Source organism: Protomyctophum bolini (genome assembly GCF_963924005.1).
Source record: "Protomyctophum bolini genome assembly, chromosome: 24".
Taxonomy (NCBI): domain Eukaryota; kingdom Metazoa; phylum Chordata; class Actinopteri; order Myctophiformes; family Myctophidae; genus Protomyctophum; species Protomyctophum bolini.
Genome location: NC_137885.1, coordinates 17,673,415 through 17,691,492, shown reverse-complemented (window position 1 = coordinate 17,691,492; position 18,078 = coordinate 17,673,415). Strand labels below are relative to the sequence as shown.

At 45.8% G+C, this 18,078-nt stretch overlaps 1 protein-coding gene across 2 annotated transcripts in view; it reads left to right on the top strand.

Moving 5' to 3' along the window:
• obsl1a (obscurin like cytoskeletal adaptor 1a) overlaps positions 1 to 18,078 on the top strand; it is a 29,010-nt gene that overhangs the window by 1,327 nt on the left and 9,605 nt on the right. Inside the window, exons 2-18 of one of the 2 annotated variants that reach the window (XM_080758866.1) lie at positions 1,840 to 3,159; positions 4,988 to 5,257; positions 6,330 to 6,590; positions 7,100 to 7,411; positions 8,296 to 8,562; positions 9,466 to 9,741; positions 10,071 to 10,346; positions 11,040 to 11,154; positions 11,784 to 11,947; positions 12,946 to 13,221; positions 13,431 to 13,706; positions 14,072 to 14,178; positions 14,561 to 14,729; positions 15,031 to 15,309; positions 16,095 to 16,373; positions 16,757 to 17,026; positions 17,544 to 17,810. In XM_080758866.1, the coding sequence (XP_080614992.1) occupies positions 1,929 to 3,159; positions 4,988 to 5,257; positions 6,330 to 6,590; positions 7,100 to 7,411; positions 8,296 to 8,562; positions 9,466 to 9,741; positions 10,071 to 10,346; positions 11,040 to 11,154; positions 11,784 to 11,947; positions 12,946 to 13,221; positions 13,431 to 13,706; positions 14,072 to 14,178; positions 14,561 to 14,729; positions 15,031 to 15,309; positions 16,095 to 16,373; positions 16,757 to 17,026; positions 17,544 to 17,810 (5,095 nt within the window). In that variant the 5' untranslated portion in view covers positions 1,840 to 1,928. The remainder of the gene's footprint in view (positions 1 to 1,839; positions 3,160 to 4,987; positions 5,258 to 6,329; positions 6,591 to 7,099; positions 7,412 to 8,295; positions 8,563 to 9,465; positions 9,742 to 10,070; positions 10,347 to 11,039; positions 11,155 to 11,783; positions 11,948 to 12,945; positions 13,222 to 13,430; positions 13,707 to 14,071; positions 14,179 to 14,560; positions 14,730 to 15,030; positions 15,310 to 16,094; positions 16,374 to 16,756; positions 17,027 to 17,543; positions 17,811 to 18,078) is intronic. The other variant, XM_080758867.1, reaches the window with a different exon arrangement.

The following is an 18,078-nucleotide window of genomic DNA, read 5'->3' as shown; positions in this document are numbered from 1 at the left end:
CACTCGTGTGAAGTGATGGGCACTCTTATACATCATTATACAGCACATCACATGCCGTGCTCAGCCAATCAAATCATCACATTCCGTGCAAACAGACAAAGCTGTGCATAGGAGGGCCTTGCGGCACTCAAAAACCTGGCTCATCAATGGGGATTCCAAGCCAATAGAAACTTAGAAACTACAGCTGCATTCTGAAATAGAGGCCATTGTTCACATGCATAACATTGAACTGAACAGCCTTCCTCTGAGACACAGAATGAGCACAGCAGAAATGCTGCCATCTTATAATGAGCATTAGTGAGGACTTTATTATACAAAGATGGGTTGAACAAAAGGGTGATGTGGTGCCTTTCAGTGTTTCAACTGTTCCTCATTTTGCTCTGGACCCTCTGGAACCCACTCAAGGACCCCTGGCGGTCCCCAGACCCCACTTTGAGAAACAGTGTCCTAGATCATATCAGCATCAGGACAGCCATCACAGAGCTACGGTAGCTATACTGTAGCATGTGCCAGACGGTACGGTACCAGACATTAGTGACACAGCAGCATTCTACTGCTAGTAGGCCTACCAGTATGAGTGAATGACAAATAATTAAAAGGTTAAATCGTTACATTCGGATAGTAATCATTGCTATATAGAGTGTTTGTTCAGTAACTGGGTTCTCCTCGTCTCTCCAGGTCTTTAATAAACAGAAATAGAATAGGTATCCTACCTGAAAATGCATTTTCTGTTTAAGAAAAAGTTGGAGAGACATGGAGACTCCTGTTACTGAACATACACTATGTACACAGCAATAATTATCAGAATATTGAGCTATTTAATGCTTATTTTTTTTAAAGAAAAGGGGAAAAAAGAAAGAAAACCACATATGCTTGGTCCCCTCCTTTTTTCCTTCTACACCAAATATCTTCACCCAAAAGCTAGCCAATCAACCCTCCGGTAGCCGGTATCTGCTATTTAAATATCTTCATCCAAAAGCTAGCCAATCAACCTTCCGGTAGCCGGTCATCTGCTATTTCCGCCAAATGTTCGCCTGTTGTTTTTGCAGAATGTTCACCTGCTATCTATCACGCTACTGTATACCCAGAATCGGGACGTCCATGTGGTTAAACATTTGTAGTAGGGTCAGGGTGTTCCACAGCAATTAGCTTTACTGACTGCAGGTGTGATGTCACACACACACACACACACACACACACACACACACACACACACACACACACACACACACACACACACACACACACACACACACACACACACACACACACACACACACACACACACACACACACACACACACACACACACACACACACACACACACACACACACACACACACACACACACACCTTTATAAATACACTCTTCAATGAGTTACAGCACCAGCTGTTAAAGACTTGTCAACATAGGCTGGATGCTCAGAGCTCAGTGTGTTCCCTTAACATTAGTATAGCTGCGGTCACTGGCATTTTAAGACATTTGAATTACTTGGAAACCGTCATTCAGCTCACCCTGCGGTCCAAATCCCTGATGGGAGTCATTTTGGTATAGATTGTCTGATCTCTTTCCCAAATTAGATACTTTGTCACGTGACGCGATGCCAGCTGGCTAAGACAACTGTAAACCCGAGGAGACATACACAGACACAGAGAGGACAAAGCATTCTAACAGTCATGGAAAGGAGAAGAGTTGAGCCAATATAGCATGTTCTCAGTTTAAAAAACTATAGATTCTGAAATGATGACTTTGTTTACATATGTTAATTAACTATAAATGTTATATTTGTATGGCCACAAAAGTAAACTTTTTCTTTTCTCTCTTCTATATATCCAAGACGACTGGGACTTTCAGAGGAGATTCCAGATAAAGCTTTGTTCATCCTTCAAAAACTTAGAAAGAGCTCAAAATAAAAAGACCATCGCCATGGACATCTTTGGGGGTGCCCCACGCGTATTGGGCTATCCACGTCCGGTAGTGGCACAGTGGGGTGACACCGTCACTCTGAAGTGCCAGATAGGTGGTGACCCCCGACCAGATGTGATCTGGGAGCGCAAGAACACTCAGATTTCGACTGAGGGACGCTACAGACTCTCAGAGGACGGAAAGGCTTACTTGCTGACTATTGCCAGAGTCATCCTGGAGGACGCCGGCCAGTACATCTGCAAGGCTAGAAATAGCATAGGAGAAACCTATGCCGCAGCCACCCTAAAAGTGGAAGGGGAAGCCCAGAGTGAGGAGGGGGAACAAAGGCATACAGGGGTCAATGGCGTGCAGCAGCCGACACATGGAAATGGAGAATTGGGAGGACAAGTCAACGGCCATGCTGAAGTGCACCAGAATGCACCGTTGAACCAAAATGGTGAAACCTTGAGTGGTATACTTGGCGAGCGACAGAATGGAGAATCGGCGAAATGCAACGGTAACGTCGGTGAGAGACTGCAGCCTCCGGGTGAAGCGGACCTGCCGCCGGCCGATAAGCCTCGATTCCTAATCAAGCCTCTGTCCTTGCGCGTGGACCGGGGAGAGGACGCCGCCTTCTCGTGCAAACTCTGGGGAACGCCCCTCCCCGAGGTCGTCTGGGAGAAAGATGGCAAGAAGCTGAACGACATATTCGAGAGCACCCACTTCAGCGTTAGCAAACAAGAGGGGGGCTGGGTCCAGCTCAAGATCTTCCGCACACGCATGCCGGACAAGGGCGTCTACACCTGCAGGGCCGTTAGCTGCCACGGCGAGGCACTAGCCGGCGCCGTTCTATTGGTGGAGCCTGTTCCGGAGCGGGAGGATAGCAAGAGGTCTTCAAATGGTCTCTCTAGCGGCCTGCTGTCGCCGAAACATAGGGGAGGGAGGCACAGCCTAGCGAGGTACTCAGAGGAGCCGCCCGTCAACTCGGCCAAAGTGAAACGGTTTGCCGTGGCAGAGGGCAAACATGCAAAGTTCCGCTGCTTTGTGACCGGGAAGCCAAAACCCGAGATCATCTGGAAGAAAGATGGAGTGCCTCTAGATGCCGGGAGACGCCACCTCATCTTTGAGGACAGAGAGGGTTATTACACGCTGAAGGTTCTGTACAGCAAGGTGCAAGACACAGGGCTTTATGTGTGTGCAGCGTCAAACGCCCTGGGAAACACTCTGAGCGCTGTTCACCTGTCTGTCAAAGGTAGGCTTGGCTTCTTTTTATTTATTTTTTAGAAAAATCTAGATTTTCATTATCTCATAATGTCATGTTAATATCATTTTATTCACACAGATTTAACAAACAAATATTTTGAAAAGTGGCACTACTCCTTAATTAAAGATTACATATATACAGGTATATGACTAGTAGTGACTTTTAAAAGGATGAATTTCAATCTGAATGACCTAACTTTAAAGTCTCAACAACATGAATGGCAGTGAATGACATTTTATAATGTATGTTGAGATCTACTAAAGTATGCACTGCATACACTTACTGAATGTACACATGTTTTGGAGACGGGGGCAATCCATCTCTGCTAATGGCTTTATAGTAAATCTAAATTAGACTGCTATGGTCCTTTAAGTCCCAACTGCACCTGCCACCAATCGCTCTGTATGGACAGTAGAAACGGCATGACAGACGTCATGTTTCTAACTGCTAATCATTTCCTCCTAATCCCGTCATAATGGAAGGGATAAGTCTAGGGCCACATAGCTCCATCATAGAAAACACTTTGCCAACTGGCAGCATCAGCTGTACTAGGTTTGTCTCACATTTTGATTTAATAATTACAGAGCTTGAGTCCAGCTTAACCACTTTAACCATGGCATCCCCAAATTCTGCATGCCATTATATGTAGGTAAAAAAATAAAAAAAAGATACATGGGGCTTATTTTGTTGTGAGCTTGTAGATCGGCCGTGTACTGTATAGTATTAGTGTATAGTATTATTCAAAGTACATTATTATTTTAGCTGCTGCACATTTAGATATTCAAGCATCAATATCAAAGCTCCCCACACTCCTGTACCAATGAAGTACAGCAGACCGGCATAGTCAACAACAATTCAATAGTCAACAACAATTCAATAGTCAACAACTATTCCAACTCTCCATCGCCAACGCCTATTGCCTCCCAACTGTGACCCTTGACTCTACACAAGGCACTCGTGTCTTGCTATATTTTTAGTACATGAATCATGGGCTATGGAATGGCAGCTATAGAAAGCACAGGCTGTCTGTAAACTGTAAGCTGTCCGTTAGGCTAGACCAGGGGTGTCGAACTCAACTTGGGGCGAGGGCCGCATTGGTCAAAAGGTCACTTGATGGGGGCCACAACCAGTTGCGGACGCACGCTCGATGTCTCAGTCAGTCACTGCTATAATATCTATCTATCAGGAAATTATTACAACATCATTTCCTGTGTTTCATGAAACTGATATGCTCAGACCGAGCCAGTCAGCCAGCAAGCCACACACATAGTGCTCAGACCCAGCCAGCCAGCCAGCCACACACGTAGTGCTCAGACCCAGCCAGCCACACACAGCTCCGTAATGGAGTGGTTGCACCACTCAAAAAATCTTCAAAAAACTGACTTAACAACAAACGAAAATGATAGTCTAGCCGCTAGACTATCATTTTCGTTTGTTGTTAATCATTGTTTTTGTCAGGTGAAACATGACAAATGAAAGCTCATGAAATGTAAGCGACGTAGTTTTGGTTGTCTTTGTCCAGTATTTAATATATAAAAGCTATGTCAGCAAATGGAGAATAATGGTGATCCAACAGTGGAAAATTGGCAGTATTTATTAGAAGAAAATTGTAGAATTTTGTTTAGCCTCGATCAGGCCCTCAGCACAAGCCAAACCCTAGCTGGCCTACACTACAGTACATCACGCGAGGACATTTCAACCCGGTCAAGCACAAGCGTACAGAAGTTATATTAGATGTAAACTGTACATGTAGAAGTGTGCTTAGTTACAGTAAGCACACTTTTTGGCACTTAACTTTAGTCTGTGGTCTCCATAGGCCCAGCGGTGCGCTTCAGGCGTCCTCTGAAAGACGTGGAGGTGAGGGAGAGAGACGCAGCCGTACTGGAGTGTGAGGTGCCGGAGGAGTCCATGCCCATCGCCTGGTACCTCGAGGACCAGAGGTTGATGCCCAGCAGTAAATACGCCATGGAGCAGAAAGGAGGCAAGCGAAGACTCACCATCCACGACGTCGGCGCAGACGACGATGGGGTGTACCTGTGTGAGATGCCGGACGGTGGCAAGAGCATCGCAGAGCTGGCTGTGAAAGGTATGCCGAGGTCAAACAGTGTTGTCAGAACTTAGCACTACATTTGAACAATCTGTAGTGGTATTGCCACAGCCAACAACTCTTCCTACTTCCGAGCCCCTTCCCTGCTACTTCCTTCACAGGTGTTTGCGATGATACTAATTAAGGCTCTGTTCCATTCAGTGGTGGTTCTCAAGCTTTTTAATTTCAAGGACCCCCACCACTCTGAGTGTACAAATGGAACCAAATGGACCCATAAGTGTCAATTTAGTTCCATTTGTACATTTTCAGAGTTACACACCTGTACAGGCCTACAGGGCCATTTGGAACCCACTCAAGGACACTCAGAGACCCACTGGTGTAGCCGAGTGTTTCCAGTGAGCCAGCATAGCAGCACCCTGACTCTGTGTGACCAGAATGGAACAGAGCCTTCATTAGTATCAGTGGTAACACCAATGAAGGAAGTAGGGAAGGGGGCGGGATCCAAGTTCTTTCCAAAATATTAGAGCCTATTGCCAGCCAGCTGGCATGTACATGATTGAGTCTATGTTTTGATATTCCATGCAGTGGAAAGTAACAAACTACCTTTACTCAAGTACTTAAAATACATGTTTTAGGTACTTTTACTTTTATTTTGCATTTTATAATTAAACTTATACTACAACCCAGAAGAAAACCTTATAGTTACAAATGCAAATTTGCAACTAATGCAAATTAATGCATTACTAATTGCATAATAATAATGAGGAAATAAGTGTTAAAAAGCTCGACTATATTGTGATAGTACTCATTACTATAGAGTGTTTGTTCAGTAACAGGAGTCTGCATACGTAGGATACCAATTTGATCAAATCAGGATATAGAACGCAGTCATACTCATCAGGATACAAATGAAACAAGTGGAATTGTAAGTGATGACACAAATATATGAGCAGGCAAAATTGGAACTGGAACTATCAGAATATAGTGATTTAACTATTATACTATATAGTATATTTGGATATACCAATACTTTCTAGTTTCTACAGTGTATTGTGGCATTGCTACTTTTACTTAAGTGAAAGATCACTACTGTTCTATTAATATATTCTAGGTACCATTGTTCGCAAACTTCCCCGTAAGCTGGAGGTAATGGAGGGGGAGAACGCTGCTTTCTGTGTGGAGGTGGAGGCTGACGATATGGAGGTCAGCTGGTACAAAGATGGCTTGCCGCTTCGCGAGTCGCACCAGACCATCCTGAAGTCCTTTGGGAAAACCCACATCCTGGTGTTCGTCAACGTTGCCCATCATGACACGGGGGTCGTCACGTTTGTGGCAGGACGGTCAAAGACGTCCTCGCGGCTTAAAGTGAAAGGTACGTCATAGGAAACAAGAGATATTAACACTTCATTAAATTGTCCAAGTATAAAGATTAAATATAGCTGCAAGCAGCGATAACACAGGGCCCAACCCATAAAAGCAATGAAAGTGATAAATTAGCATTGTCCAGATTTTGAACCCAATCAGGGTCTGTGTTCCGGGCTCGAGTCGGTTCCAGGTTGGAGACAGGAGATGACGTCCCTTTTTTTTGTTACGCTGATTATCTAAAGGGGTTGTCAGTCAGCGCTGTACTCCCGCAGCCAACCATGCATTAGCAGGTTGTTAATGGTATGGTCACATATTATGCCAATTATGAAAATTGCTCAACATACGCAAGTTAGCATCTGGCAGTTTCTACATGCTGGGGATTTATACTAAACATTTCTAACATAAAACCTTGGTGTACTCAGCATGTCCGTGTTCACAATGGAGCTCTATGGGCTGGCAAGTAGACTATTATTCTTTCTTTTCCCCATCCTTCCACAATGCATTTTCTGGCTGCAGCTGCGAGACACAGCCCCCCTACCTGCCCCGCGGGGGTCAAAATGGACATGGACGGCCCCACCAACGGTGCCCTCCTCACCTGGGTGCCGGCCCCCGCCACCCCGCAGACCACCACGCGCTCCATCTTCGTCGTGGAGAGGCAGGAGGTGGGCTCCCAGGAGTGGCATAAGTGCTTCACGTCGGAGAGCGCCACCTCGACGGAGGTGACCGGGGACAGCGTGCCGTGCGAGGGGAACTTCCGCTTCAGGGTCTGCTGCATCAACAAGTACGGGCGGAGCGGCCACGTGGAGTTCCCCAATGTCGTGCACCTGGGTGAGTCGGACACAGAGAGAACAGAGAGAAATATCAGTCCCATCGGCAGTGGTGGAAAAAGTACTCAAATGTTTTTAGGGATATTACGCTTTCAAAAATCGTTTGGTAATTTTATCGTCTACTATGTGAACACCCCAGACAGTTTAAGTTACTTGATTCAGTATTTAGATATTTTATATTTATTTTAGCTGCCTCCCCCCTACCTATACAAACCCAAACTCCATTTTAACCATGATAGAATCATCGAAAACACCCCCTTCCTATACAAACCCATTATAACTTCAAACTCCATTTTAACCATGATGATAGATTCATCGAAAACACCCAACCTTTTTTTATGGTGACTGATATTGTTCTAATACGTGAGGGGGTTTTTCATTTATTTTTAATAATTATTTTGGACAAGAACCTCCTCTAGGAGGAGGCCGGACGAGACTAAAACACCAGCCAATCAAATCACCACATTCCGTGCTACACAAACAATCCGTGCACAAACACAGTCCGTGCTCAAACACACCTACACACAAAGCTGTGCATAGGAGGGGCTAGAACCCCTCCTATGCACATATGAATATCGGTATCAGTATCAGCTAAATTGTTGAGGGGTTTGTTTTGTCTTGATAAACATTAAAAACGTCATTGACAATGGACAGAGTTTAATGTTTGTTTTGTCTGTCACTGAGCAAATCGGCATATGCATGTCAGAGGAAAACCTCTGCCAATAATTGCCACGATTCTTATAAATGTCTATTTGTCATACTGTAGGTCATATCTGACACACGGGTGTGATTTTTATTTGAAACATTGGTCTCGACCAAGAACATATATACCATATCAGTGCATCCCTAATTATTATCTTTACTGTTCACACTGTCATTCACTAGTGCCTGGGCCCAAGATCCGCAGCCAACTCCAAGGCTGTGAGGTCACAGAGGGAGACGATGCCCGTTTCTCCATCGAACTGTCGGCGTCTCTGGCCGGAACGTGGTTCCTGAACAGCACCCAGCTGCAGAGTGGCGGCCGCTACTGCGTCAAGCACTGCGAGACGCTGCATTCCCTGTCCATCCGCGACACGTGCACCGCAGACGACGCAGCGGAGGTCACGTTCATAGCCAACGGCGTCCGGGATTCAGCGGTCCTCAAGGTTAAATGTAGGTGTAAAAGACTGTATGTTTAACACATTGAGACCATGAGACCAGATTCTCCTACAAATGTCTTCGAAATCCTGACAGTTTTCTGAAAAACCTACCGGTATGTTTCGATGTCAGTGGTTCTCAAACGTTTTCATGTCAAGGACCCCCAAAAACGTATATGTAATTGGCCGCCGACCTCCATCTGAAAATATGTTGTTCCAGGGACCCACCAGAAGCAAAGATATCATACGAGTTAAAAACATTCACTGTGAAAGAATATATATTCAAAGATTTGCACACATTGACAATTTTTCTAAAATAGCAGATCTACAAGAAGGGACACACGTTTAGAAGATTTAGAACACTTTCCTGAGGGTCTTTATGTGTGTAATATGTGGTTTTAGATATTTTAGATTTTCGCTGGACTCACTTACTTCCTGGACTACATGTTGTCTCAGTAAGACAGCCCTCCCCTTATCCACACGGAGGAGCAGCGCATCAAAGCATTACGGGAATTGTAGTTCAGGAAGGAAGTGGGCCCAGTGTCCATGACACTGAGGAAATCTAAAATAAAAGTACAAATACCTAAAAATTGTACAGTACATAAAGGGACATTTCATCCCATTTGCAACCAGATGTTATTTTAATGTTTGGGAGACAAGAAACACAGTTTTTAGATTTTTTTTACTACACAACTTTTTGGACTACATGTTGTGTCAGTAAGACAGCCGTCTCCCTCTCCACAAGGTGGGGTGAGTGCAGCAATGGTCCTTGGAGTAATCCAGCAGTGAGAACAGTGTCTGTGACATCACAGACACAAAAATACACATATTACCCACATAAAAACCCTACTTTACACCATGCACTGGCATTTACGACGAGTCATTAATGTCACGTCTTCTTCCTCCGTTGCCCGCCAAGCTGCCGATGTGAAGTTCGGCCCGCTGATGGAGCAAGACGCCAACAAGAAGGTGGAGCTGGGCGAGTCCATCGTCCTCTACTGCGAGGTGTCGCACCCCACCGCCACGGTGCGCTGGTGCAAAGACGGCGAGGAGCTACAGATAGGCGACGGACTCAACATCCAGTCGGAGGGCAACATGAGGAGGATCGTCATCCATACGGCCGAGGCGTCGCACTCGGGCCTGTACACCTGTGAAAGTACAGGGGACGCCGTCCAATTCAAAGTGGAGGTGGCAGGTATGTCCTGGGTGTGTCTGTGCGTGCGTGTCTGCGTGCGTGGAGGGGTTCTTTCTTTTTCAAATTATGAATAACCCCCATTATGCCGAACATCATGCCATCACAACCATTCACCTCCAACGACAGGCCCGAAATAGGGATGCCTGGGTTCAACTGGTTGAACACATGTTTAACGCCGCAACACCACCAGCTGGTGACTGAATTTGTTCTTAGCCGGCAAATTAGTTAAAATTAGTAGTCTATTTTGACCTGCACATTGAAATTTTTTCTAAACTCCTCATGTCTCATCTGCCACACTAACCCGACTCCAAACGCTCATATAAATATAGCGGCTCCAGTCAAGTTCTACGAGATCCCTGAGGATGAGCGGACCAAGTCCTTGGAGGAGGGTGAGCCCCTGGCCCTCCAGTGCTACCTTACGGATCCGTGCGGACAGGTGTACTGGTACAGAGACGGCGAGCAGGTCTTCAACCTACCCGGCTTAGACCTTCTGGAGGAAGGCCACAGGCGGACACTGCTCATCCAGTCGGTCGCTTGGTCTCACTCGGGCGTGTACACGTGTGTAACGGCCGACGATTTCGCTACGTTTAAGGTCGAGGTCAAAGGTGATATTAACGAAGGCTGAAGACTACTGGTGTTTCTTTGTTGTGAGATGCTATAAAGGCAACGTGTTGGTTTTAACCTAATATAAATCAGGGGTTTGCGGTTAATCGCTTGTTATCAGGGTCGATGTCGTCGTTTTTTTACCGTTGAATGTCGTAACATTGTGTTTTCATCTAATTGCCTCCTTGTCTTGCAGCTTCTATTTGAAATTTGTGATTGATGTACAAGCCGATCATTATATTGATTCTAAAACATTACTTGTGTCATGATGAATGAGTGTTTTTTGCAGAGTTCCAGTTTAAACCAACTAAAAGGGAATATTCAGGGTGCCAAGTGGTGCCGACATTTAGTGCACTGGCCATATTATGGTCAAAAACTACCACTAACAAATGGTCACTACAAGCCACAAAAGCTGTGTGCACACACGCGCGCGCGTGCGTGCGTGCGTGCGTGCGTGTGTGTGTGTGTGTGGGCGTGCGTGTCTTAACGATAGACTGCCCTACACTTTAGGACTTTTACTGTAGGTGTCAGGTAGCTGGGATTTACCACAAAGACAACAACATGCATGCCTTAAATGAAATGTAACACCCAACAATGTTCTAACACTTTCAGGAGACAATGGTCCCCCCCCTGCCCATCATTCTTCACCTGCAGTTGCTTTACACAGAGTCTGAACCCTTCTCTCCCCCATGCAGGACCCGTGGTGGACTTCACTCCCATTCCTGAAGAGGAGCTGCATAAGAGTGCCATGGAGCTGGACCCGGTGGTTCTCTACTGCCAGGTCTCCAGAGAGGACGCTGAAACTGTGTGGTATGCAGGACAAAAATATGAGCGTTAGTTAAACCCATTGAGACCCGATTCTACAAATGTCTTCTAAATCACAGTTTTCTGAAAACCTATGTAGTATGTTTCTACTTCATGTCAAGGAGTGGACCCCAGAAATTATATGTAATTGGCCAACGACTCCCATCTGAAAATATGTTGTACCAGGGACCCCCTCCAAGAAGCGAATATATGAGTTAAAAACGTTTGCTGTGAAAGAATATATATTCAAAGATTTGTACCCTTTTTCACGATTTTTTTTGTGGGGAAAATAAAGGGAAAACCCAGGAAACAAAGGCTGCACATACAGTATGATAAAGTGAGAACACTGACTCAATTAATTAGATTGTTTTTATTGGCTCAGTTTATGTAGGACTGCAACCAATGTTTTTTTTTCTTTCTTTTTTGACGATTATTTTAGCAATATTTTGATCAGACTTTCGGCCATAATATTAAGCACCAAAGTAAATTCCTATGTTTGTGTTCAGTAGGAAGTTCTGAACACAAACATATCTCAGAATTGAAAACAAACAAATACGTTTACCTAGGAGTGGAAACCTAGTATTCTATTACTAAACTTTGGATTCATTTCCTATTCACCTGATGGCGTTCCACAGGTATAAGGACGGCTGTGAGGTGCAGCCCAGTGACAGTAACATCACCCTGCAGGCAGAGGGCGCCATGAGGAGGCTGATCATCCGCTCTGCAGACGCCTCCGATGCCGGCGTCTACACCTGCAAGGCTGGCGGCAACGGCATGGAGTTCACCGTCAACGTCAGAGGTCAGTATAGTTCAAATGTATCAGAGCTAGCGACACATGGACAAGTTATGTCGCTTACAGAGTTAATAATGATAAACTATTTGCAGCGTTGGGCAGTAACTAGTAGTAACCCGACTCCGCCAGATTGAAGTAGCTCTCTTCACACTCGTTTCACAAACTACTTCCATCTGGTATCACTGCAGTCGAATCGCTGAAGAAGGCGGGCCCTTTTTTTTCAAGCTACTTGGAAGGTGATTGGCAGATCGCGCCCGCCGCTGCTGCTGATTGGTCCGGTTCGGTTCATCGCTACTGCGTCAGCGATTCCAGATGGAGGCTGTGTTGTAAACTTGCCCCCATCTGGTGGAGTCAGGTTAAAGGGGAAAACCACTCATTTGCAACATTTTACTATGTCATTAATATACTTTAGAGCTGTTATAATAATAATATATGTAAAATGTTGAAAATGAGTGGAATTCCCTTTTAAGTACCAACTAGTACTGTAGCCTACACCCTAGATCAGTGGTTCTCAAACTTGGACCCACACATTGATATGGTCCACGGACCCTAATCTGAAAAGGTTTTGTGCCAGCGACCCCCACAAGAGACGATTTGTGTTTAAAAAATAAAATCATTCAAAATCTTCCAGAAATGTTCAAAAATACACATGCTGTATAGTATGTACAGTACAAATTGAAGTTCAATCATTGAACACTATAGTATATGGCCTGGACTATATGGCCATTATGTCTGTGGCTAATTATTGGCATTTTGCACTTGAGCACTTGCACATTATATAGTTTTAGAGATTGTAGTTATTTAAGCAACTTAGTTTTTAACATAGCTAGATTACTCTGAGACACAGACTGTAGCTGTTGTTTTGGAATTTCACATGCCTTTTACTTGTAGTTGGTATTGTTGACAATAAAGAACCTTGATCCATGCATAGTATGCAAATTATGGTGGTATTATGGCAGAGAAAACAAACTCATGAACGTACCTCTTTTTAAATATAATGGCAGAGCCTCCGGTGATGATAGTGGAGCCCAAGCAGGACGTGGTGATGGAGCGTTGCGTTTCGGAGGAGGTCGGCCTGCAGTGTGAGCTCTCTCGCTGCAGCGGCAAGGTGCGCTGGTACAAGGACGGCCAGGAGGTGGACGAGAGCGACGCCAACTTCCGAGTGACGTCCGAGGGGCCGTACCGGAGACTGACCGTCCTCTGTGCAGCCGCGGAGGACTCTGGAGAGTATGTCTGTGACACGGACGGAGATTCTGTCTTCTTCCAGCTTACCATTACAGGTAGGATGAAGAGTGTCACAGACTAGAGTACAATATAATATATAAATATAATATGATGCAATATCTCATCTTAAACTAACATAACACAGGGACTCGGGGAGAACATGCAAACGCCACACAGAAAGGCCCTTTTGTCAACCCCACCTAGGGTATTTCATTTTTGCAAACACTAATAATAACACTTCCACTCACCCATCTTCCGGCGTCAGAACCTGCGGTCCGAATCGTCTCCCCCGAGGAGTCCGAGGTGGAGCTGACCCAGTGCGCCTCCGAGCGTCTGGAGCTCAGCTGCGAGCTCTCCCAGGCCTCGGCCCCGGTGCGCTGGTACAAGGACGGCCTGGAGGTGGAGGAGAGCTCCTGTCTCATCCTGGAGGAGGAAGGGGCCGTGCGGCGGCTCGTCCTACCCATGACGACGACGGAGGACACCGGGGAGTATGTGTGTGACACGGAGGACGACTCGGTGGCATTCCTCGTGACCATTACAGGTAAGGACACCTGATGATGATGGCTCAATGCTTCTGTAAGATTGCATTGGGAAAACATGGTACCGACTGGCTGACTTCATAAGCTTTGTAAGCGGTTGTTTCACCCCCGTCTAAACTTCTTACGTGTCTGTCCCAAGATTATTATCTGTAGCTATCCAGAAATACCTTTACTTTTTGGAAACGATATTGCAAAAAGGGTTTTCGCCACTGTTTTTTGGACGGCTCAACAACCGTTCTACCGATGCAGGGATATCCTGACATGGAAGCTCTTCTTGGAGCTACCAGTGAGGTTCCAAACGGAGCTATCTTTTGTATATTATTATGAACATCAATTCCTGTACTTTGTCTCCTTCCGTGTTTTATAGACCTTCCCGTGACGCTTACCCGTCCCGGCACTCTGTCGGGTGACACGGAGCATTTGGCCGGCGAGCCGCTGGTGCTGGAGGTCGAGGTGTCCAGGCCCAACGCAGAGGTGAGTCTTGGTTCTTCGTCGACTAAAACTATTTTTTACTACCATCTTTTTTCACTGACGAAAACTGAAGAAAAACTAACTAAGGTATGATGACTAAAACTATGACTAAATATATTGACAATTCCGTCAACAAATAAAACGACTAAATGTTAGGGAGAAGAGAGAAGTCACATTATGCTGAAGTCACATTTTTCTGAAAACGCGTTGTGAGCTTGTAGATATTCTATTTTCAGCATGCAACCAAGTTTAGAATCAGCCATTAGATTTAATAGACTAAAATCTTGACTAACACTAAAACATTTCAGATGACTAAAATATGACTAAAAGTAATTCAATGGAATTCAAAAGACTAGGACTAAAACTAATTCAAAACCAACACTAGGTGACGTGGTGGGTGGATGGGAGACGGGTGGAGGAGAGCAGCAACGTGACCGCGTCGGAGGACGGCCTCATCCGCCGGCTGACCATCCACTCTCCCAAAGCTGGGGATTCTGGGAAATACACCTGCGACGCCGTCGGCGATAAGGTCGAGTTCACGGTCAACGTTTCAGGTAAGGACATTTGTGACGTAGGAAATGTTTAAGGTTGAATTTAGACTACCCTTTGTTTAAAGAAGCCCTTGCTTCGCCCATGTTTTAAACTTATCTTCGTATAATTGGTGGTCACTGATGCTCAACAACAATGTCCGTCTGCTCTCTCTGTGTCTCAATGGCACTGGGTGAAAAAATGGGTTACAAATTATTGTGGGATAAAACGTATAATATTTTTTTTAAATTCATAACAGTAATTTAATCACATTAAATATTCTATGATCATCATCATGGTGATTGACTTTTGTGTCATCATCATCAGAGCCTCCGGTGAAGATCGTCGGGAAGGCAGACCTGAAAACAGAAGTGAGGGTGTTGGTGTCTGACGACATGGAACTGGAATGCGAGCTGTCCCGGGCCAACACCAGCACCACCAGATGGTACAAAGACGGCCAACGTGTCCAAGACGACGAGAGGTTCTGCGAGGAGGAGGAAGGGGCGTTCCGCTCGCTCATCCTCCTCAACGCTGAACTGGGAGACTCTGGAGAGTATCTGCTGGACGTCGGCGACGACAACGTCACCTTTCACGTTACCGTAGAAGGTAAACCGATTCAGCCGGTGGATTAACGTATAGGCGTTAGTTTTTGGATCGACAAAGTGTTAAGAAAGAAAGAGAGACAGTGAGAGAGAGAGAGAGAGAGGACTTTATTTTATTTAGTGAATGCAAAGTCCTTTGCATTCACTCCATAGTTTCACTCTATAGTGCTCCATAGTTTGTTTACTTGTGTGGACAAGCACACATTGAACTTCTTGGATCATCTAGGTTTGTCTGTATGATCCTGGTGTAGAGTTGTGTCAGCCAGGTTAGGGCTCGAAGGGCCAAGGCAAGATGTATCATGGACTCTGGAGAGAATATTGTCATATCCTGCTGCCTTTCCACATTTCCAGGCCTGCAGGGCATTCTCCAGTTCAGCAACCTTCGAAAGGCTCAGGGTTTTATTTTATTTGATCCTCTTTGAGCTTTGATGTTTCTTTAGCCCAGTTGTAACTGCTCTTCCAGTGGGTTTATTTTGCAATAGACAGTTGGGATGCAACACGCTTGGGTGTGATGTGATAGATGCTTGGCTTTGGCTGGGGGCTTCTGTGCAACTCCTAGGCGGCGGATGAGGCACCAACATTTCCTGCTACAGTGTCAAGTAGCAATGTTACAATATTTACACAATCTGACTGCGTGCATATACAGTATATATGATACATACATGTATTTGGTTGTATCACAGCATATAGTGTCTTGTAAAAGGCCAGCACCAAAAAAAAATCGATGTTGATAAAAATTAACTAGACTAAATAATGTGCAACAGTCCTAAAAGTTCTCTTACCTCACAGAGCCCCCGGTAACCATCGTGGGCAACTCGAGTGACGCCGAAATCCAGGAGATGATGGCGGGCGAAGATCTGATCCTGGCCTGCGAGGTTTCGCGCGCCGCCGCTCCGGTCCAGTGGTACTACAACGACAGGCCTCTGAGCGACGACGACTCTCGCGTCGCCATCGAAAGCTACGGCACTCTGAGAAGGATCATGATCCGTGACGTCCGCTCCTCGGACTCCGGGAAGTACGTGTGTGACGCGGTGGGCGACAAGATGACGAGCATCGTTAGGATTCAAGGTACTGCCCATACCCAACATCATGCCATTAATCTAAAACTTCACCAAGTGCACGATTTTCACGAATCCCCCCCCCCCCCCAGTTAGAATTCAGCCTTTAATACAGTATTTACAAAACAGTAATCTAATTCGATTTAATCTGGAACTATAATGTTTAAATATCGATTTGAATGAAATATTGCATAATTTCTGCTTTTTTTTTAATGCATATAGAGTATTTCAAAATGAAATTTTTGATTACAATAATAAACAGTTTGTCCGGGAGACCTGTACATGTCATTTTGGAAAGTGTTTGGAAAGAGAGAGCAGTGTCCAGTCACTATTGGTTCCCTATTGGTCAAAGAGCCTCCAGTCACTGCTCTCTCTTTCCCTATTGGTCCAAAGAGCATCCGGTCACCTTCGTCAACAAGGAAGAGGACGTGGTGGTGACCGCCTACGAGGCGGAGAGCGTCACCCTGACAGGCACGGTGTCCAGGGACAGCGCCATTGTGCGCTGGCTCCGAGACTGGACCCAGGTGGAGGGCGAGCGATTCCACACCAGCATGGTGGGCAACACGCGCACGCTGACCATCGACCCGCTGAGGCGCTGCGACGCTGGAGAGTACACCTGCGACGTCCACACCGACAGCATCCACTTCAGCCTGCTGGTCAGAGGTGAGGTCAATTTACAACCAGCCCCGTTTGGAACCTCACTCTACGCTTCGAGAAGAGGTTTCTGCATAGAGGGAGAAAAGGGGGTTGAGCAGTCCAAAAACAGTGGGGAAAACACTTTTTTGCAGTATCGTTTCCAAAAAAGTAAAGATATTTCTGGCGAGCTACAGATGATAAACTTAGGACAGGCAGGTCAAAGACAGGAGTGAAACAACCTTGAAGTTAGCCAGTAACGTGTTTTTGTTGGAAGTCGCAGAGAGGCATTAGCGCCTACCCTGGTCAAATGAACTGAAGTCAGTTGGAAAATCTAATTTGACATTCGACCGAGCTAAGAGCGTAGAGTGAGGTTCCAAACTGATTGAGGCTAATTTACAATGAATGTGGTACTAGTGTACTAGACATCTCTGTCCTACTAGAACATGTTAACAAACACGTTGTAGTTTGCACTTACAGTAGCCTGACACAGAGAGAGAGAGAGACAGAGAGACATTAACATCTCTTGTGATCACTCTCGTCACAGAGATGAGGATCAAGTTCGTGAAGGCGCTGCGGGACACACTGGCCCACGCCGACGGCATGGTGACCCTGCGCTGCGAGGTGTGCAAGCCGAAGGCCGACGTCCAGTGGCTGCGGAACGGCGTGGAGGTGGCGGCGAGCCGGCGCTTCACCATCCGCGCCGACGGCACCGAGCGCAGTCTGACCATCCACCGGCTGACCAGGGAGGACGCCGGAGAGTACGCCTGCGAGTCCAGGGACGACAGGACCGCGGCCACGTTGACAGTGGAGAGTGAGTGAAGAGATGCGCTTTAAAATCAAATGAAAATGATCAAAATTGTGCATTTAAAAAACTTGTATAATGGAATAAAATATGTGTTTAGTGCTTAAAGGACAGTAGGCTACAGTGCAACAGGAAAGACAGCCGGAATCAAATTTTGTGATTTCATGGTCAACGCACCTCCGAAAATACGCCTAAATACATACTCTATCTCCCCTGTGATCCATGATCCCCAGCTGAAATACCGCTGAGTGAACTAAAGTGGAACTGTTGAGCAGCC